The sequence below is a fragment of the Palaemon carinicauda genome, chromosome 45 (assembly GCF_036898095.1).
Source record: "Palaemon carinicauda isolate YSFRI2023 chromosome 45, ASM3689809v2, whole genome shotgun sequence".
NCBI lineage: Eukaryota > Metazoa > Arthropoda > Malacostraca > Decapoda > Palaemonidae > Palaemon > Palaemon carinicauda.
In genome coordinates this window covers 38,805,675-38,828,857 of record NC_090769.1, presented here as the reverse complement: position 1 = coordinate 38,828,857, position 23,183 = coordinate 38,805,675, and the positions used below count along the sequence as shown (strand labels likewise).

The window sequence follows — 23,183 nt, the reverse complement described above, 5'->3', positions numbered from 1 at the left end:
AAGGCGTGAAGTAGAGGATGCACGGTATGGGACCAGTCTAGGTTATATCCATCTTGTGGAGTGTTTATCATACTGTCCCTCCTATTGGAATTGAAATCACTGTTAATAATTCTCCAGCCTCGTCCTCACATGGTCCACAAGAATTATGTAGGGAGGACAGGGCTCTTCTGAAATAGCAAAAGCAGGTGTGCAGCAATGCTGGCATGGTTTTGGCTGATGGGTCATAGTCTCAGAAGAATGTGGTTAGGATGTGTGACTGATGACCTCAAGCTTGAAATTTAGGAAATTGAAATTATTGCATTTTAGGCTAAAGTATGCTTACATTTCATGTTTAAAATACTTTTTTTTAATGTAAACAATATGATATTTTAATTATAAAATAAATTTTTGAATATACTTACCCGGTGAATATATAATAGCTGCAACTCTGCGGCTCGACAGAAAACACACTCAAAAAACTTGCGAGCGATCGCTATGAAGGTTGCGGGTGTGCCCACCAGCGCCAACTGTCGGCCAGATACCACTCTTGCATGTAAACAAACCCTTCAATTCTTCTCGTCCCGCTGCGTCTCTATTGGGGAGGAAGGGAGGGTCTTTAATTTATATATTCACCGGGTAAGTATATTCAAAAATTTATTTTATAATTAAAATATCATTTTTAAATATTTAACTTAGCCGGTGAATATATAATAGCTGATTCACAGCCAAGGCGGTGGGTAGAGACCAGAGTTAATTAAGTTTAAAGCGTATAAGCTAAGAGTTTTTTTGACAGTTATCAATATAACAAAACCAAAATATATAGGTACCTGGTAAGGAAGTTGACTTAGACGATTACTCTGCCTTGTAAGTCTGTCTTCCTCACGGAGCCCAGCGATCCTCTTAGGATGCTGACAGACTCCCAGGAGCTGAAGTATCAAGGGCTGCAACCCATACAACAGGACCTCATCAAACCCCTAATCTGGGCGCTCTCAAGAAATGACTTTGACCACCCGCCAAATCAACCAGGATGCGAAAGGCTTCTTAGCCTTCCGAACAACCCATAAAACAATATTAAAAACATTTCAAGAGACAGATTAAAAAGGATATTGGAATTAGGGAAGTGTAGTGGTAGAACCCTCACCCACTACTGCACTCGCTGCTACGAATGGACCCAGTGTGCAGCAGTCCTCGTAAAGAGTCTGGACATCTTTTAAGTAAAATGACGCGAACACTGACTTGCTTCTCCAAAAGGTCGCGTCCATGATACTTTGCAGAGATCTATTTTGCTTGAAGGCCACGGAAGTAGCTATAGCTCTAATCTCGTGCGTCTTAACCTTAAGCAAAGATCGGTCTTCCTCACTCAAGTGGAAATGGGCTTCTCGTATTAAAAATCTGATAAAATATGACAAAGCATTCTTTGACATAGGTAAGGATGGTTTCTTAACCGAACACCATAACGCTTCAGATTTACCTCGTAAAGGCTTAATACGAGCTAAATAGAACTTAAGAGCTCTAACGGGACATAATATTCTCTCTAGTTCGTTGCCTACGATCTCTGATAAGCTAGGAATATCAAAAGATTTAGGCCAAGGACGAGAAGGCAGTTCATTCTTGGCCAGGAAACCAAGTTGAAGAGAACAAGTGGCTTTTTCTGTCAAAAAACCGATGTTCTTGCTGAAGGCATGAAGCTCACTGACTCTTTTAGCCGAGGCCAAGCACACCAGGAAAAGAGTCTTAAGAGTGAGATCCTTCAGGGAGGCTGAATGTAAAGGCTCAAACCTGTCTGACATGAGGAACCTTAGGACCACGTCTAAGTTCCATCCAGGAGTAGCCAAACGACGTTCCTTAGAAGTCTCAAAAGACTTAAGGAGATCTTGTAGATCTTTATTGTTGGAAAGATCTAAGCCTCTATGCCGGAAGACCGAAGCCAACATGCTCCTGTAGCCCTTGATCGTGGAAGCTGACAGGGAGCGAACCCTTCTCAGGTATAAGAGAAAATCAGCGATTTGGGCTACAGAGGTACTGGACGAGGATACAGATACTGACTTGCACCAGTCCCGGAAGATTTCCCACTTCGATTGGTAAACTCTAATGGTAGAAGCTCTCCTCGCTCTTGCAATCGCACTGGCTGCCTCCTTCGAAAAGCCTCTAGCTCTAGAGTCTTTCGATAGTCTGAAGGCAGTCAGACGAAGAGCGTGGAGGCCTTGGTGCACCTTCTTTACGTGGGGCTGACGTAACAGGTCTACTCTTAGAGGAAGACTTCTTGGAAAGTCTACCAGCCATCGAAGTACCTCGGTGAACCATTCTCTCGCGGGCCAGAGGGGAGCAACTAACGTCAACCTTGTCCCTTCGTGAGAGGCGAATTTCTGCAGTACCTTGTTGACAATCTTGAATGGTGGGAATGCATATAGGTCTAGGTGAGACCAATCTAGGAGAAAAGCATCTATATGTATTGCTGCTGGGTCTGGGACTGGAGAGCAATAGATTGGAAGCCTCTTGGTCATCGAGGTTGCAAAGAGGTCTATGGTGGGTTGACCCCAAGTCGCCCAAAGCCTCTTGCACACGTCCTTGTGGAGGGTCCATTCTGTAGGAATTACCTGACCCTTCCGACTGAGGCAATCTGCTAAGACGTTCAAGTCGCCCTGGATAAACCTCGTTACCAGGGAGATGCCTCGATCTCTTGACCAAATGAGCAGGTCCCTTGCGATCTCGTACAGTGTCAGGGAGTGGGTGCCTCCTTGCTTGGAAATGTAAGCCAAGGCTGTGGTATTGTCCGAGTTGATCTCCACCACTTTGCTTCGAAGGAGACTCTCGAAGTTCAACAAGGCCAGGTGTACTACCAAAAGCTCCTTGCCGTTGATGTGCATGCTCCTCTGACTTGAGGTCCACAGACCTGAGCATTCCCGACCGTCCAGGGTCGCACCCCAACCCAAATCCGATGCGTCTGAGAATAGAACGTGGTTTGGTTTCAGAACTGCTAGGGGAAGACCCTCTCTTAGACTGATATTGTCTTTCCACCAATTCAGGCATGCCTTTACTGTTTCGGAAATCGGGATTGAGACCGCCTCTAGCGTCTTGTCCTTTTTCCAGTGAAAAGCTAGATGGAACTGGAGAGGTCGGAGGTGTAGCCTTCCTAGCGAGACAAACTGCTCCAGGGATGATAGAGTTCCTACTAGACTCATCCAATTCCTGACTGAGCAACGTTCTCTCTTCAACATCCGTTGGATTACGAGCAGGGCTTGATCTATTCAGGGGGCAGACGGAAAAGCCCGAAAAACTGGACTGCGAATCTCCATCCCTAAATACAGTATAGTTTGGGATGGAATCAGGTGTGACTTTTCCATGTCGACCAAAAGTCCCAATTCCTTGGTCAGATCCAATGTCCAATTGAGATCCTTCAGACAGCGATGACTGGACGAGGCTCTGAGAAGCCAGTCGTCCAAGTAAAGGGAGGCTCGGATTCCCGATAAATGGAGGAATTTTGCCACATTCCTCATAAGCCTCGTAAACACGAGAGGAGCAGGACTTAGGCCAAAGCACAGGGCCCGAAACTGGTACACCACATTGTCGAAAACAAACCTCAGAAAAGGTTGGGAATCTGAGTGAATGGGGATGTGGAAGTATGCGTCTCTTAGGTCGAGAGAGACCATCCAGTCTCCCTTTCTGACCGCTGCTAAGACTGATTTCGTGGTCTCCATGGTGAACTTTGTCTTCGTGACAAAGACGTTCAGAGCACTGACGTCTAGCACCGGTCTCCAACCTCCTGTCTTCTTCGGTACTAGGAAGAGGCGGTTGTAAAACTCCGGTGATTGAAGGCCCGAGACTTTGACCACCGCTCCCTTCTCTAGCAAAAGAGACACTTCTAGTTTCAGGGCTTGTCTCTTTGATTCCTCTCGGTAATTGGGAGAGAGATCGATGGGGAAGTCGCTAGAGGAGGTTTGTGTACAAATGGAATTTTGTACCCCTCTCTGAGCAACCTCACAGACTGTTGGTCTGCGCCTCTCTTCTCCCAGGCTCGCCAGAAGTTTTTGAGTCTGGCACCTACTGCTGTCTGAAGCTGCGGGCAGTCAGACTCTGCCACGTGAGGACTTGGCTCCTTTCCTCTTTCCTCTCTTTCCTTCGGCACGAGTACTTCCCCTGCTGGGAGCTCTGCCACGAAAGGGCGGAATAAACCTGGACGCTGGAGTGTCTATCCTTGGTCAAGCAGAAAAGGAAGTCGAAGGAGTCCCTTTGCGAGCAGAGGATGCTACCAAGTCATGGGTGTCCTTCTGCACGAGTGACAAAGCTATGTCCTTAACCAAAAGTTCAGGGAACAAAAACTTCGATAAGGGGGCAAAGAGTAGCGCAGATCTTTGACAGGGAGTAACTCCTGCTGACAGAAAAGAGCAAAGAGACTCTCGCTTCTTAAGGACTCCTGAAGTAAACAAGGAGGAGAGCTCATTGGATCCATCGCGGATGGCTTTATCCATGCAGGACATAATGAGTAAGGAGACATCTCTATCAGCCGATGAGATTTTCCTACTTAAGGCTCCCAAACACCAGTCAAGGAAGTTGAAAACTTCAAAAGCTCTAAAAATGCCTTTCAGTAGATGGTCAAGGTCCGAGGATGACCAACTAATCTTCGAGCGTCTCATGGCTAGGCGGCGGGGAGAGTCTACAAGGCTTGAGAAGTCGCCCTGGGCAGAGGCAGGGACTCCCAAGCCGAGAACTTCTCCCGTGGCATACCAGACGCTCGATCTAGACGAGAGTTTAGATGGGGGGAAGGCAAAGGCCGTCTTCCCTAAACTCCTCTTGGTTTCCAACCAATCGCCTAAAAGCCGTAAAGCTCTCTTGGACGAGCGAGAGAGTACAAGTTTTGTAAAGGCTGGCATGTCAGCAGGTACGCCTAAAACAAACTCAGACGGCGGCGAACGAGGAGCAACAGAGACAAAGTGTTCGGGAAACAACTCTTTAAAAATGAGCATGACTTTCTTAAAGTCCATAGATGGCGGAACTGCTCTTGGTTCATCAATATCTGAAGGATGATCCTCAGGCTGAGGGTCAGCAACGTCCTCGTCCGAAAGTTCCTCATCTGACAACTGATGAGAAACAAGCAAAGGGGTTGGTAATACTTGACACGCAGCGTCCACCCGCACTGGTGCATAAGTGGCGGACCAGGACGCAGCGTCCTGTAACTGCTTGACAGTCTGGGAACTGTCAACAACAACAGGTGCGTGAGGACGCACAGCGTCCACCCGAGACTGCTTAGACCGCCTAGTCTGAGCAGTCAAAACAACTCTAGGTTGCGAAAGTTGACGCTCAGCGTCAAAACAAGTCAACTCCGATGGTTGGCGAACGTCCTGAACGTCACCAGGCGCATCAGCAAGTTGCCTAACGTCCAAATGCGGCTGAAAATCCACACGAGATCGCATCGAGTGTGGTTCTACCCCAACTGCTTGACGTGACTTGGCTACACCAGTGTCAACAGGACGCACAAATGAACGTTTTGGTGGCTGAAGGCCAGGATCTCGATGAGATAAACGGCTAGGCTCAACGGAAACCTTATCGGCATTGTAGTCTTCCATAAGGGACGCAAGCTTAGACTGCATGTCCTGCAGTACAACCCATTTTGGGTCCACGGGAATGGGTGCGGTAACCGACGGGGTTAGCGTCTGAGACGGCACAACTTTGCCTTGCTTAGGCGGCGAGCAGTCATCCGATGACTGCAACGGGTCCGAACTGTCCCAATGACTACATCCAGGACGTTGGACCTGTCCTGAAGGGACCGACTTCCGTTTAAGAGGCCTAGAAACCTTGCTCCACGGTTTCTTGCGTGAAAAGCCTTCGGAAGACGAGGAAAAAATGGGCTCTCTCGTCTTATGGTAGGGGCGATCTTGGTGAGATACGCCTGATACCATAGAGGGAACATCTGTTCGCTGATCAAGGCCTCTCGAACCCATAAGTCGTACGACATTACTTCTCCCCTGGGCTTGGGAGCTTGCAAGAGGTCCCGGACTAGGTGAACGACAGGCACGAACAGACGAACCCTCGGTCGCAACACTGTTCACAACACTTTGCGCACTAATCACTTTCCCACTTTCCACCGTGGCACTATGACACTTAAGTTCCTTCACGTCAGCCATGAGTTGATTACGATCAGTTGCTAACGCTTCAACTCTTTCCCCCAAGGCATGAATAGCACGTAACATGTCTTGCATAGATGGTTCCTGAGTGCTAGAAGGGGGGTTAGGAACAACCACTACAGGGGAAGGATTAGGTTCAGGGGCATGTGGAGAGGAAAAATCTACAGACCTAGATGAACTCCTCCTTACCCTATCTCTCTCTAGTCTACGTGCATATTTATCGTATTCGAGCCAATCGAATTCTGAAAGGCCCACGCATTCCTCACACCGATCTCCCAATTGACAGGTTTTACCCCGACAATTGGAACAAACAGTATGTGGGTCGAGAGAAGCCTTTGGAAGACGCCTATTACAGTCCATAGCATTACACTTTCGAAATCTAGGTACTTGAGAAGGGTCAGCCATTTTGAATTAGTCAAAGAAAATTCCAAAAACAATCCAAGTCATCAACAAATAATCTGATTCAATAAAGAGTTCAAGAGTTTATGTTGAGGAAAAACACCTGCACTGCGAAAGCTCAAACCAAAATGAAGTACTTCACCAAATATGTTGAGAAAACTCCAGGTTCTACAGCGAGTATGAATACGTCTTGTCGTCAACGTCGACAGAGAAGAATTGAAGGGTTTGTTTACATGCAAGAGTGGTATCTGGCCGACAGTTGGCGCTGGTGGGCACACCCGCAACCTTCATAGCGATCGCTCGCGAGTTTTTTGAGTGTGTTTTCTGTCGAGCCGCAGAGTTGCAGCTATTATATATTCACCGGCTAAGTTAAATATTTAAAATTGTTTTATTGTATTTGATATATACATTAAGTCGTTTGCATACAATTCTCCGAAAGACAATTAACCAACACAATTCACAGACATGACAGTTGGCCGACAGGACAATCGGCTGACACTTATTAACAACTAGAGGGGCAGTAGAGCACGAACCTCTGCCACCTCAGCTTATTTATTGACCTTTTGCACGACCTTGACCATGACCTTTGACCTCAACATGTAATAATTGGTGTGGATTTTCATTTCCTCAAATATGAACCAAGTTTGAAGTCTCTGTGACAAGGATGTGCAAACTTATGGCTGATTATGTGATATGGACAATTTGCTCGTCCGTGACCTTTGACCTTCTACAGTTTAATCATTTCTAGCTCTTTAAATAAGTTTAAAATCCAATTAAGTTTCATTACTTTACGTTTAAAATTGTGGCCATAGGGTTGAAGACTGGAATTTTACCTTTAGCTTGACCTTGACCATGGATTCAATCTTAACTAGTATTAATTGGTATAGATTTTTATACACATATATAAACCAAGTTTGAAGTCTCTGTGACAAGGATGTCAAAAGATTTGGCTGATTACGCGATATGGACGTTTTGCTCGTCCATGACCTTGACCTTTGACCTTCCAAAATTTAATAATTTTCAGCTTTTTAAAAACCAGTTAAAATCCCTGCAAGATTCATTACTTTACGATTAAAATTGTGGCCGTATGGTTGATGACCAGAATTTAACCTTTTGCTTGACTGCGACCTTCAATCTTAACATGTATTAAATTGGTGTGGATTTTTATACACTCAAATATGAACCAAGTTTGAAGTCTCTTAGACAAAGATGTCAAAACTTATGGCTGATTACGTGAATTGGACATTTTGCTTGAACGTGACCTCAACCTTTGAAAATTTGATCATTTCCAGCTTCTTACATAATAATCAATCCCTGCAAGTTTCATTACTCTACGATTAAAATTGTGGTCAGGAAGGTATTCACTAACACACTAAAACATAACCTCCTTCCAAGTTCGTTGCAGAGGTAATAAAATAATAAAAGGAGTTTGCGAAATATATAAATTAAATTATTCATCAAATGATATGAACAGCTTAATAAAAACTAACAAATGCAAAAAAATAACAAAGGAATATTACCAACGATTTTATTTATATGAGACAGAATCAATCCATTAAACACTGACATACAATTATGTGGACATGCCCGTAAAAATAGCAACCCATCTTCAGCATTGTAGTGGAGTTCAACTTTTTAGAGTCTGTCCTTGAGGTGAATATATTTTATGCTTGCCCTTGCCACATCAGCACCTGATAATGCTTGGTCTATCATAATTTCAGTGCTTGACTGTTCTACTGGAGGTGTGGTGGCATCCCCCTAGCGAGTTGACAATATTCAGATTGTGCAGCAAGATGTTTTATTTCTTCTTAACTTTTAAAACTTGCTTTCCAATAGGTGTTGGCGGATGCGAATGTTTTGGAGGCGGACGGCTAATCATGTGATCAATTGTTGTTATACTTGCGTTGCAGTTGGACATACGATTTGTGCATCTCCAGTAAGTCTTTGATTCCCTGATTCTGTCAACATTATATGCATATCCCTCGAACAGAAGCTTTTCACCACCTCGCATCGTTTTGACAAACTCCACACCCGATGTTGAAGGGCTTTGAATAAAAAAAAAAATTTAGATTTCGGTCTTTATATTCATTTACAAATAGCCCAAGTAATTTAGTAAAATGACCTTAACAATATATACAGTAGTTTATTACAGTGATACCTCTCAATACAAAAGTTTCTGTATACAAAATATTCATGACAGTCATAGGAAATCAAAATCAAAATTTATCTAATGAAACTTATGAGATTGACAAAGAAACCAAGTCTTCAGCATACCCTACAATGAATTACAGAGAATTTGGATGTCCTTGGTCATTCAACAAACTCCATAGATTTTGAAGTTGCTAAGAAATTTAGATATTCTTTTACATGACTCTGGTATTGAAGATCCAGAAAGATGCTTTGGTTACCAAGAAATGATAGCTGGTTTATTCTGTGCTGATATTTGGCTTGCAGATGTGATTTTTAAAGATGTGCCATCTATATTTTCCCACAGCTTGCACAAGACAGCTTATGAGTTAGGGATGAAAGCTGCAATTGAACCGAGTCCAGAACTGGCAATATTAATAGTTTGCTTACTATCCTTGGCTCTTGATACTTCAGCAGATACTACACCTGTTGTCATACTTTTAACATATGTATATTTGTGGAAGTAGACAAAATGCAAAAAAGGTTGAAACTTGGAATCATTTTGAAAAATTTTATTTTTTGGGCTCAGGCCATGTCGTGCTGCTGTTAGGGCTCCTATAGGTAACCTTCTAGGGGATACTTGCTACAGTGATACTCCCTGAGAATTAAACCAAAGGTCTCCAGGATTCCAACTCTTAGCACGTGTATCCAATAAAGGATTTCGTATATCAGGGGACGTATTCTAGATACGACACAAGGCAATCTTCACCCCGAATAGATTACGCTTTGATGTAAGGGGGAAGAGTGGCATAAAGGAAGGGTACCCGGTGGATCTCCTTTCCTACTACTACTGCAACGCCATTCCTATTCTTGTAGCCTTGCTACAAGTGTGCTCTCCCTTAGCACGGTGTTTTTCTCAAGTTTTGGAATTATCTCATCATGCAGGGTGGAAGTCATCCAGGGTCTTCTACAAACATTACACGAAGCAAGTGTAAGATATAAAACATTTTGTGGTGGGGGCCGGTAGTGTAATTAAATCTGCCGTCTAGTGCTGCGATGAACAGTGGACTGTTTTGGGACTTAACAGTGCTTCGGGTACATGGGTATACGTATCCACTTGTGCAGATCACAATTATGGTTGACGCACTGTTCTGAGTAGGTGCATATCTGATCAACACACTAGTGCCGAGTAAACGTTTGCGTTATGGTGTCTTATGCATTTCCGAACATCTGACGACATCAGATAGATTTGGTTTTCACATCTCCCATTGAGAGGCATTATTTCAATAATGTATTTTGTATATTTTTTCTACACGAGAAAATATGTGTTCGATATGCTGTATGCTGGATCAGATACATACTTTGTTGTAACTACATTTTGATAATCTAGTTGCATAACAAAATACTTAACAGTATTTGTGTCTTCTCACTGCTCCCTCAGTTATAAGCTAATAAAGTATGTTAGAGTTTTACTAAACCCTTTGTGGTGCTTAGGTTCTTGACATCACAATATTATTTTCTAAAGGAATAATCATGACCTTAAGTACTTAAAGTAAGTGAACAGGGTACGTTTCAAACTCTACAAACCTTGAATACTTATTGTCGACATCAACATTTCCCTGCTGGGGGGCAGGATGCACTAAGCCGGCTCCAGGCTTGGTGTGCGTGAGAAATCTCTGGATTTTCACATACAGGTCTAGTAGACCAGATAAGGAGAATTTATTCAAGGTAGAAGGCACATACACAAACCCACAGCTAATAGTAATTTCAAGACAATTCTCTAGTATACTTCCATCAGCACGACATGGCCGAGCCCAAAAAAGGGATTTTGACGAAGGAAAAATCTATTTCTGGGAAGAGACCTGTGACGCCCGGTGAAAGGTCCTTCTTTGTACCTTTCCTAATATAAATCTTCCAAATATACTAGAGAAAGATAAAAGCATGGAACGCAGAGGTTACAACCCTCGCGCGAACACCTTATAGGGGTCGTGTATTTAACAAAGGCGTGTGAAAACCACTATTAACAGGCTGTCTTCCATTTAAATAATCCTTTCATCAATGGGGAGGGCCGTGACAGGCCCTAGAGAACATAGTTGAACTACCCCACCGACACCTACCACGCGCGCCCTCTAGGACATCCTTCTGCAAGAACATATGGCTTGGCAAGGAAAAAAAGGGGTGGGTCCGTACCAAATAACCGGGAAGGGTTTCACCGGGCGTCACAGGCCTCTTCCCAGAAATAGATTTTTCCTTCGTCAAAATACCTTTTCTGGGGCGGCCTGTGACGGCCGGTGAAAATGTACCAGAGAATGCCTTCCAAGCCCAATACCATAATAACATAATAAGGAGAAAACAAACACCATGTAAGCCAATAATATAATACTGTAAGTAAACATAAAATCATAAACTAGCCATAGGCATAGGGGACGTAATGCTAAAATAATATGAAGACAAGGAATCACCTGAGTGTCCAGTCGCAAAAGGTATCAATCTTACATGTCTAAGCATATCTAAACTTTAAAGGAATGGTAATTACAATAACAGTTAAATCATAGCAATTAAACATGGTAAATTAACTTAGGGCTAACGAACCACCCAGGAGAGTGGCGACGTGGTGTGAGAGGTGGTTAGGAGGGAGGAGAGAAGAGATGGAATAAAGAAATAATCAGAGTTTAATGGGGAGAGATGAGACTCCCCGCTGCAACCGTAGGGTATTTAAGGGCCTGTAAGTTCTTTAGATAGTGGCGTTTGAAAACCATAGGAGATTTCCAACCCGTATATTTTTTAAGGTCATCAAAGTCCATGTTCTGGAAGTAATTGATGGAGGTAGCTATTGATCGTATATCATGAGGATGGGGAAATGATTCCGGGTTAGCATGTTTAATGAAGTAGAGGATTTGTTGTCTGATACCTTGAATGGTCATAGTACCCCCTTGTTCCCTGATAAATAAGGGGCCAGACGAGTGGGTGGCAGATCTAGCTAAAAAGGTCCTGAGAGTAGTGACTGGACACAGCGAAGGATCCTGGGGAAGAGAGATAATCTTCCAAGGGGACCACCTATTTTGCGGGTCCTCATTTTTAGCTAGGAAAGCTCTGTCTGGGGAAAGCAGTACTTCGCCTGTAGGGAGGAAATCTATGTTTTTCGGGTTACGTGAGACAGCTGCTAGTTCTGAGGCCATAGCTGTTAGAAATAGTCTTCTTAAGCAGAGTGATATAAGAGCAGGACTCATTGTCCGTGTCTGACGCAAGTTTGAGGACATTGTTCAGAGACCAAGAGACTTTTTGCGGCCGATCCAAAGGCCGAAGCCTAGTACATGCTTTTGGAATAGATGAGAAATAGGAATCAGCCAGGTTAATGTTAAACCCAACCAGGAAGATCTTCTTCAAAGCTGACTTGATGGTAGTTATAGTGCTAGCTGCCAAGCCCTTGTCAAATAGGAACCTAAAAAACGAGATGGCTAAATTCGGAGTCATACGAGTGTGGTCTGAATTCTTTATTAAATCTGCTAATTTCTTAACAGCCGAATCATATTGACGAATTGTCGAGTCCCTTTTGTCCGCTTCGATGAAGAGAACGTTTTCCGGGTTAATGTTTGCGTCTTTATGAGCTGCAAACTTCATGAAGTCCACAAAGTTAGGGTTTTGGCTATCATTGAGGAATCTGACACAGTCTGTGTTTGGATTACTTGGGTTAGTTTGGGGAATGGAATCCGGAAGGGTCGGAGTTTCAACTCGAGGAGGAGAGGAAACCAACTGCTCTTTGGCCAGTGAGGTGCTACTAAGGCCACTGCCCCCCGGAGGGAGCGTAGTTTGTGCAATACTTTCATTAGAAGATTCACTGGTGGAAATAGGTAAATCTTCCTCCAATGGTTCCAATCCAGGGTTAATGCGTCTATGGCATAAGCCTGAGGGTCCATGTTTGGTGTCACATAACACGGAAGTTTGTGATTCATCCGAGTTGCGAATAGATCTACCTGAAGGCCCGGAACCAGCCTGAGTATCCACCGGAATGAAATCATGTCCAGAGACCATTCTGATTCCAGTGGTTTCGTCCTGGATAGTGAGTCCGCTATCACATTCTGGACTCCCGCTAGGTGGGTTGCTGACAGGAACCAGTTCTTTTCTGCTGCCAAGGCGAAGATAGTGATCAGGATCTGATTCAGGTTGGGCGACTTGGATCCTCCTCTGTTGATGCAGTGTACTACGGCTGTGCTGTCTGACACTACTCTGATGTGGGTCGACCTCGGAGGAGAGAGTCTCTTCAGGGTCAAGAACACTGCCATGGCTTCAAGAACATTGATATGGAAGTGTTTCATGGCGGGTGACCAAGAGCCCTGAAACATCCGACGTTCGTAGTAACCCCCCCCCCCCAACCACTCAGAGACGCGTCTGTATGAATTGTCACTTGTGGGGGTGGGAATTGAAGAGGAACCGATTTGGAGAGGTTTTGCGGTTCGGACCATGGCTGTAGTCTCATTTTCAAGACAGAGGGGATCTTCGAGACCTTGTCTCTTAAAGGTACTGTGGCTCTCTTTCTCTCATGATGATGAATTAGTGATAAAATGTCAGGTGAAGAATTGTCTGATGATAATCTGACACATGGTAAATGTCCTATGGTGATGTGACAGGTGATCAAATGAGTGATGAAATGTCACCTAACCCTACAACACCACATTTAATCCTACCACCTTTTCGTTTAAATATCCCACAGTTCATCCCTTTTCCCCATATGTGATCTTTTCCATTTTCTCTCATACAACTTAGGTGGAAGTAAAGCGCAAGGTACGTGAGGCAAAGAGGGCAGCTGACCTGAGGTGGGGTCAGGGACTGGGTCAGTCATATGAAGAGAATAAGAAGTTTTGGAAAGAAGTGAAGAGAGTAAGGAAGGCCGGCGCAAGAATTGAAGAGACAGTGAAAGATGGAAATGGAAGGTTGTTAAAAGGAGAGGAGGCAAGGAAAAGGTGGGCGGAATATTTTGAAAGTTTGCTGAATGTTGAGGATGATAGGGAGGCAGATATAATTGCTGTTCCAGGTGTTGAGGTGCCAGTGATGGGAGATGAGAATGAGAGAGAGATTACAATAGAGGAAGTGAGGAGAGCACTAGATGAAACGAGAGTAGGAAAAGCATCTGGTATGGATGGTGTGAAAGCTGAGATGTTGAAGGAAGGGGGTGTGACTGTACTTGAATGGTTGGTGAGATTGTTTAATGTGTGTTTTGTGTTGTCAATGGTACCAGTAGATTGGGTCTGTGCATGTATTGTACCACTATATAAGGGTAAGGGAGATGTGCATGAGTGTTGTAATTCAAGAGGTATTAGTTTGTTGAGTGTAGTTGGAAAAGTGTATGGTAGAGTACTGATTAATAGGATTAAGGATAAAACAGAGAATGCAATCTTGGAAGTACAGGGTGGTTTTAGAAGAGGTAGGGGTTGTATGAATCAGATTTTTGCAGTTAGGCAGATATGCGAGAAATATTTAGCAAAAGGTAAGGAGGTGTATGTTGCGTTTATGGATCTGGAGAAAGCATATGATAGAGTTGATAGGGAAGCAATGTGGAATGTGATGAGGTTATATGGAGTTGGTGGAAGGTTGTTGCAAGCAGTGAAAAGTTTCTACAAAGGTAGTAAAGCATGTGTTAGAATAGGAAATGAAGTGAGCGATTGGTTTCCGGTGAGAGTGGGGCTGAGACAGGGATGTGTGATGTCGCCGTGGTTGTTTAACTTGTATGTTGATGGAGTGGTGAGAGAGGTGAATGCTCGAGTGCTTGGACGAGGATTAAAACTGGTAGGCGAGAATGATCATGAATGGGAGGTAAATCAGTTGTTGTTTGCGGATGATACTCTACTGGTAGCAGACACAGAAGAGAAGCTTGACTGACTAGTGACAGAATTTGGAAGGATGTGTGAGAGAAGGAAGTTGAGAGTTAATGTGGGTAAGAGTAAGGTTATGAGATGTACGAGAAGGGAAGGTGGTGCAAGGTTGAATGTCATGTTGAATGGAGAGTTACTTGAGGAGGTGGATCAGCTTAAGTACTTGGGGTCTGTTGTTGCAGCAAAAGGTGGAGTGGAAGCAGATGTACGTCAGAGTCAATGAAGGTTGCAAAGTGTTGGGGGCAGTTAAGGGAGTAGTAAAAAATAGAGGGTTGGGCATGAATGTAAAGAAAGTTCTATATGAGAAAGTGATTGTACCAACTGTGATGTATGGATCGGAGTTGTGGGGAATGAAAGTGATGGAGAGACAGAAATTGAATGTGTTTGAGATGAAGTGTCTGAGGAGTATGGCTGGTGTATCTCGAGTTGATAGGGTTAGGAACGAAGTGGTGAGGGTGAGAACGGGTGTAAAAAATGAGTTAGCGGCTAGAGTGGATATGAATGTGTTGAGGTGGTTTGGCCATGTTGAGAGAATGGAAAATGGCTGTCTGCTAAAGAAGGTGATGAATGCAAGAGTTGATGGGAGAAGTACAAGAGGAAGGCCAAGGTTTGGGTGGATGGATGGTGTGAAGAAAGCTCTGGGTGATAGGAGGATAGATGTGAGAGAGGCAAGAGAGCGTGCTAGAAATAGAAATGAATGGCGAGCGATTGTGACGCAGTTCCGGTAGGCCCTGCTGCTTCCTCCAGTGCCTTAGATGACCGCGGAGGTAGCAGCACTAGGGGACTCAGCAGTATGAAGCTTCATCTGTGGTGGAAATGTGGGAGGTTGGGCTGTGGCACCCTAGCAGTACCAGCTGAACTCGGCTGAGTCCCTGGTTAGGCTGGAGGAACGTAGAGAGTAGAGGTCCCCTTTTTTGTTTTTGTTTCTTGTTGATGTCGGCTATCCCCCAAAATTGGGGGAAGTGCCTTTGGTATATGTATGTATGTACAACTTAGTAATCTTATTTGAGTTTATGGCCTCACTTACACTCCCTCCTTACTTTTTCTCTACCTTAACTTTTGCTTCAATTAATTAATGATTAGAGATAAATCTTCAGACATTTGCCTTCCCATTACTACATAAATTACTTTCTTTTCCTATCCACAAGCCAGCTCCAGCACTTACCCAACACAGGGGACACCTCAAGATTATCTCCTTCACTGATGATCATCCTTAGACTTGGCTAGCTGTTTTTTTTTTTTTTTTCAGCAAGTCAAGAATTAGGCCCTGAGTCCAGGCTTCTGCTTGGCTGAAATTTTCACCTTTGCCTTTGTCTGTTAACTTTCAGATGTGAGCTCATAGTAGAACCTTCATTTGTTGGTTCTGCTACGACAGAAGACACCAGTCACCCGGACCACAAGAAATACTTCATCTCTGCTTGGGCTCTTATCCAAATGATGGATAAAGAGCATCTCTTCTCCATGGAAGCAGTGCACCAAGGGATATTTTGTAGATGTGACCACTGTAACATCTACCACGACCTTCTATACCGAATCATCAATGATAGAAACAGGGAGACCCCAATGTACAAAAAAGCTCTACCGGGGTACGACCTCTCATTTGAAAAACCACCGCCATTCCATTCTCCAGGCACTCTGGAGAAGTTACTTAAGAACCTCAACAACCCTGCCACCTCAAGACTTCAAACAGCTGTCCCTATTCCTGCACCTTCCACCCCTCCCCCTGCTTCCAAAAAGAAGACAGGCAAGTAAAAAAACCAACCTACCGCAGGTCAAGTCCTGTCTTCTCAAACCCACCTAAAACTGTTACTGCTATAGCTCCTGTTCCTTCAACTGCTCCTGTCACCATTCCTGTTCCTGAGACTACTCCTGCCAGTGCTTCTGTTCCTGAGACTACTCCTGCTCCTGTTCCTGAAACTGTTACTGTCCCTGCCACCATTCCTGTTCCTGCTCCTGAGATTGTTCGTATTCCTACCACTGCTCCTGTTCCTGCTTCAGACAGTCATTCACTTGACTGTAACGGCACCATGTCTCTCACTCAGCATGAAGAGACCAGTCCAGCTCTAAAAAATCACCCCAATCAATCCTAGTCACCTGCCAAAGTTCAAGCTTCCTGCCACAGGAGAAGCCCCTTTGTATTATTATTATCCTCATCATTATTATTATTATTATCATTATTATTATTATTACTTGCTAAGCTACAACACTAGTTGGAAAACCAGAATGCTAAAAACCCAGGGGCCCCAACCAGGAAAATAGCCCAGTGAGGAAGGGAAACAAGGAAAAATAAAATATTTTAAGAACAATAAATATTTCCGATATAAACTTCAAAAATTCATGAAAAAGGAGATGAGAAATTAGATTGAATACTGTCCCCGAGTGTACCCTCAAGCAAGAGAACTCTAACCCAAGACAGTGGAAGACCATGGGACAGAGGCTATGGCCCTACCTAAGACTAGAGAACAATGGTTTGATTTTGAAATGTCCTCCTAGAAGAGCTGCTCACCATAGCTAAAGTCTCTCTTATACCCTTACCAAGAGGAAAGTAGCCACTGAACAATTACAGTGCAGTAGTTAACCCATTGGGTGAAAAAGAATTGTTTGGCAATCTCTGTTGTCAGGTGTATGAGGACACAGGAGAATCTGTATAAAATAGGCCAGACTATTCGGTGTATGTGTAGGCAAAGGGAAAGTGAACCGAAATCAGAGAGGATCCAATGTAGTACTTGTACTGTCTGGCCAGTCACAGGACCACATAATTCTCTAGTGGTTGTATCTCAAGCCGTGCCCTGGTCATTGCTGCTTCCAACCCAGCTCTGAAGGTCACTGCTAAGACCAACCTTAAATGTGATATCATCATCGCCCCCAAAGGGCCAAGCAAGTGCCAGACTCCTGCAAAGGGAAACCTCCCTGACTTTCCTCGATCCTGCAAAGAAGCCGAGGAAGGCTGTTGTCTGCACAGATATCCAGGGAGGATGCCACTGGATTTCCTCACCAACTGCAAGAACATCACCACAGTTAAATGCCGAAAGGGCAGCAGGAACCTGCCCACTGAGGTCATCTGCATATTCATTGGACCTTGGAATATGGGGGACCTTCCCCGTAAAGGACTTCCCGCCAGATTAACTGAGGTGCTACAATTGTAAGCGCTTTGGTCACCACAAAGAAGATTGCAGGAGCCCAGCCATCTAGGGTGTCTGCAGCCAGTGTAACCCCACAAAGATATGCATTGATGAGCACAAGGGAGGGAGAGAAACTTTCCCAAAGTGACCCAACTGTTCCGGACAACATCATACTTGGAACAAGAAATGACCTGAGTTCCTGAAAAGGATAGGGGCATAACTGACCGCCCTTTCAGCCACTACCACTGGGCCACCGTCAAAGCCTCAGAGAGACCCCAGTACAAGCAGCCATTGCCTGCCTACCACCAACTCTGTTCCTGCCTCTACAAATCCTGCCGCTCCTGTTCCTGCCTGAATCTACAAATCCTGCCGTTCCTGTTCCTGCTTCCTCTCCAGATCCTGCCCCTCCTTCTCCTGTTCCTACTCCAGATCTTCTTACCTCCACCACCCTAGAACCCCCGTCTTTATCTCCCTCACCCATTCAGTCCTTCTCCAGTTCCTTCCATTCATAATCCTTCTCCTTCCTCCAGTTTAGTTGCCCTTCAAGCAGACTCCCTCCCCTTAAATAAACTCATTTTCCTAATTATCTGTCTTGTCTTTAAAATTTGCACCGTTAAATATCCCCTCCCTTGACCTCGAGTCTTTCTATCCCCCCCTCCCCCCCCCCCGGCTGACCTTCCCCTAGAGCAGGGCTAAGCTTTTTGCTTTAAACTACTTCTGTTCTCTCCTAATAAAAATCCTTCTCTTCCTCCCAGTCTCTTCTACTTTACTAGGACTTGCCGCTATAAAACTTTTACCTACTCCTAAAGCTTTTCCTTTCAGTTCCAGTTTGGTCTGGTTTCTTTTTTCTTTTATTAGCCCGGCAGCTACGTTCTTTGGGCAGAGCAGCTGCATCTACTTTCCCGGTCTTGGATGGCTATGCCTAAGCAGTCCTTGCCTTGAGAAGTCTCTCGTTCGTCTACAGATATACTTATAAGAAAAACTTTGACTCCTGCAGCTACGCTCCTGGTACGGAGCAGCTGCCTGTACTAAGAGCACACTCCATGTGAACTCTTAGGGGCTAGTGCCTTGTGGCAAGAGCCCCTGCCCGAATGTAAAAGCTGGGCAACCTGAACAAACTATCCACAAGGCTTTCCATAAACCTTTTTTTTTTTTTTTTTTTTTTTTTTTTCAAATTATGTATACTTGTACTCTTTTTTTTAAAAACATGTATTTCCAAAAATATCTTTCATTTTCATTCTTCTGCATTGTACCTACCATCCAGTCTTACCTAACAACTTGTGAACTAAATAATATACTTTAATCAATTTATACCCTTCTTCCATCTTCCCCAGTCTCGCACACCACAGATGCAATGCCTTTTTGCTCACTGCCTATCCTATTTTGTCTCCCACATAAATTTACATACAACACTAAGAATGTGATTAAACTGTTCATGGATGTCCTTATCATTCTTTTACATTCACGATAATTCAGAACTACTTACTTTTTTATCTTTAAATATTACCAGAGAAAATTAATAAATTGTGTGGTTGATAATAAAAACATCTTATGAAAGGTACACATCAATAGCTAAGGCTATAAATTCTAATGAGAGTGATGAACTTTGATGCTTGTTGTTTCTTTCCTCTTAATTGTTTTCTCTCTCAACCCCAGCCTTAATCCATGGCATTCAATTAACAGTTAGGTCTAATTTTCAGCTAGAAGAGTTTAGGAATAGGTCAATCGTCATTCTGTTTCAGAGCGTGTATTGCACTTGTCATTATGTACATCTTCAAACAAGATTTACTACAATAACTACAATACCTTACCTTGACTGAGAAGTAAAATGGCTCAAGATTCAAAATTAACAATTTATTCACAAGTCCATTTCCCTACATATGTTTGTTCACAACAAAATTAGTCATAAATTACCTTAAATCCGTGCAACAAAATTAATCACATGAAACACACATCCTCCAAGCTTGAACAGCTGCCAATGCACACCCCTTGAAAAAAATATGATGCTCCATTTATACATTTTACTGTGTAACTTGTCTGAGTAAACAATGTCTATCTGTTGCCCTCTTAAGAAAATATTTGTACTTTTTTACCATTTTTGTCATGATTCATTATTCAATCCATTCTTAGTGTTAACTCTGTCACCTTTAACTTTATAAAATAACACCATAATTCTTTCACATATTCCTTTAGAACTATTCCAGCCATACCTTACAGATCATGGCCATCCACTCAGTCACAATAACTCTACAGCACAGCAGCATCCCTTGTGATCCAATCTATTGGTGCCTTTCTCATCAATGTTAAAACCTCCTAATTTTCTTTCTTTTGTAATGTTATTTTGCACTAAAAAAGCTGACACTGTGTTTTTCCTTTTGAGGTTACTGTGGGTACACGTAGTGTTTTGCCTTAAAAGGTCACAGCTGTGCCTAACCTCATCTGTACCTCATCTTGTTGTCATGTTGCACTTTCTGGATACAAATTTCTCAGATGCTTGGCTTACTCCATTGACTCTGGTCCCCCCATGGTCCTTAGGGTTGTTGGCATAATGCATGTGGCTACTGATCCTCTTATAAGTCAATCAATGAACCCTCAATATGGCTAAAAACATTTTTGAGCGATGGATCCTGATTAACTTGATAAAGGTTGTTCCTTGATGGACAGTCAAGACACCAAATTTCCCTCTTCAAACTAATGCATTAGGAATTCTTAACGTTATCATTAGAGAACCTCTATACTGACTTTATGCCATCACCACTCTTAAGTCAAACCCTACCTAAACCTCTGCTTGCTAGTTCATTATCATCATATCTTATCGCCCTAACATTATATCCACTGCATAATGGCCTGATTACATTCGTAGAGGGCCAAATCTGTCAAGACTAGCCCCTGTTTTTTGTGCATGTCAGATATTTTTCCACCCAAAACTTATGCCAATAGCTTATTTTTCTTATGACTCCTTATCAACATAGGAACAAGTTCACTAACTTCAAACATTTGTCTACTTCAGATAAACCAAACATGGTAGCCACTGCTTCCTGTTCTGTCAAGGATTCCCCATCCTCCTGGGTCACCGTCTGCAAACAATCTTGGTACTTTGCATACCTCTCTAAAAATGACAAATGTTCAATTCAATGCATAAGCAAGATTAGGGGGACTGTCCGCTATGGAGTTTGACATAACTTTAAAAAAATAAAAAAATTTTTAATTTTTTCTATGTATACAAAAACATATTGTACATGCTCTTCAGGAGTTTCGGCCAATCATTATTACAAATAATGAAGATAAAGCGGTCTTTAAATTATGACATCATCTTTACTGCTTCATCTGCAAGACTGAGTTTGACAGAATCGTCCTTGTATGATTATTTTTGCATTTGTATAGCATTTTTTTTTTCACCTATATTTCAAAATCTCGTACGTCTGGCAGAGATGAAAGGCATTGGTAGAGGGTAGGCGAACGCAAACTACGATCTACGAGAAGACCAGCCAGAGTTTCCAAAGATTTAGAGAAGTTATGATCCATGAGCGTTTGTTTAAATGTAGTTCGTATGTACATAGTGTTTTCACGTCCTCGTGAACTTTATAGCAAGGACAATGTTACCTAAGATCAAAGAAAAAACAAAAAGTAAGCTGAGAGCAACAAAAAAGAACCAAAAAACGAGAGAGAAACATGAAAAAGAGTACAAAGCTGGATCATTCTAACTAAAACTTTGGCAACAATGAGAGGCCGCTGTGACACCCTTACACCAAGTGCATTAGTAAACTTAGGGGTTAAATACGTACCTTGTTTAGAGCCTTCATGTAGGAATGAACAATAAAAGTACAAAGTAAGGTTATAATAATGATGTCTTAATTTTTTTAAGGAAAAAAAAATTATAGCAAATCTTCCGGAGCTCAAAACTCGAAAACATACTTATTTACACTTAAGTACATTTTTCTCACTTATTTGTTGTTTGATATTAGAGAGAAAGATATCATTGAAAAGAGGAATAGAAATCCCATAATTTTATGTAAAAAAAATTTATTTGCCTTTTTCTCCTATCTTCATGATTGTTTTACATCTAGATGAAGAAAATAAAGAAAAATATAATTAAAAAGGGAAAATCGAAAATCTGTCATATATAACTATTTGATTTATAAAGAAGTTTTGATGGTAGGATTTTAAAGGCAATTGGTATCATATTAATGGAGAAAAATGTACCTAAAAAAAATTTTAAATCATGATTTTTGCTAATAAATCAGTTTTTGATCAAATGACTTGAAATTTTTATATGATGAAGGTATTACATATGTCTAAAATATATATAGAAATTGTGTATTTTGAATCATTAGAAAAAAAATTCAGGACATAGCGGACGGTCCCCTTAAGGCAAGTAACCAGATAAGGGTCTAATAACCTTTAAAGGTGATAGGTCATTAGGCATAAGTGCTCAACTAGGCACGCAGCACCTTAAATGTGGGCCAAGCAGCCTTAACAGGCCCTCATGAACACTTCAATTGATGAACTTATACTTGATGAAGTCATAAGCACTGAAGAACCCCCTAATAATGGCCAAATTAAATATGCAACTACACTCAAGAACATGAAGTAGAGGATGCACAGTAAGGGACCAGTCTAGGTTATATCCATCTTGTGGAGTGTTTATAAGAGAGTCCATTCTTCCATTGGAATTGAAACCAGTTAATAATTCTGCCTCTTCCTCACATGGTCCAAAAGAATTATGTAGGGAGGATAGGGCTTTTCTGAAATAGCAAAAACAGGTCTGCAGCAATGCTAGCATGGTTTTGGCTGATGGGTCGTAGTTTCAGGAAAATGTGGTTAGGATATGTGACCGATGACCTATAGCTTGGAATTTAGGAAATTGAGATACCGTATTTCCCGTGTCATAAGACGCACCTTTTTTCACGAAAAATGTCCCCCAAAATCACCCTGCGTCTTAACACTTGAGAAAAAGTTGTATAAGGGACTTTGACACCCTTCAAACACCCAACTATTGACATACAAGCACTCAAATTGACGAGAGATAGAATATAAACCTATTGTTATCATTCATATGTAATAAATTGATTTATCTTTATATTGCACTTCATTTAATGAAGTACAGTAGCAAATTTTTCAATCTTTTTTTTTTGTTGGTTATCAGCTGATAACTTGCTAACCCCCTTCTACATGAAAACATGCCAACTAATGATCTCATAGCAGACGACGCTATGAGATATTAGTTGTTTATGCAGTATATACCTATTTTCTTATTTTTTGTTGATATTTTGTAATAAAGCAATATACTGATAACGACTTTTGCGTGAGTTACGAAACAATACAAACAGACAGTTGCTGAATACGACCTTGGAAAAAACTTCTGTTTGTTGAATGTTGTATTACCACTTTGCAGAAAAGTAACCAGACCGAGAATCACATAAACAGTAGCAAAATTATTCCACCTAAAAGAATGTCTAGATTTCTTTAATCAATAATTACAGTTTGTGTGAGAAAATATAGGCTATATGAGAAATTTTGGAAATATTACTAGAATTTTACCTCTTTAACAAAATTTTATGAAC

The 23,183-nt window shown here is 42.4% G+C and overlaps 1 protein-coding gene across 5 annotated transcripts in view; it reads right to left on the bottom strand.

Moving 5' to 3' along the window:
* Positions 1-23,183, bottom strand: part of LOC137634686 (protein abrupt-like) — a 310,294-nt gene that overhangs the window by 54,888 nt on the left and 232,223 nt on the right. The window contains exon 9 of one of the 5 annotated variants that reach the window (XM_068367169.1): positions 8,020-8,545. The exons of the other annotated variants lie outside the window; for them this stretch is intronic. Within the exon in view, the coding sequence (XP_068223270.1) occupies positions 8,299-8,545 (247 nt within the window). The 3' untranslated portion in view covers positions 8,020-8,298. Of the gene's footprint in view, positions 1-8,019; positions 8,546-23,183 lie in introns of those variants that run through there. 5 annotated transcript variants of the gene reach the window in all.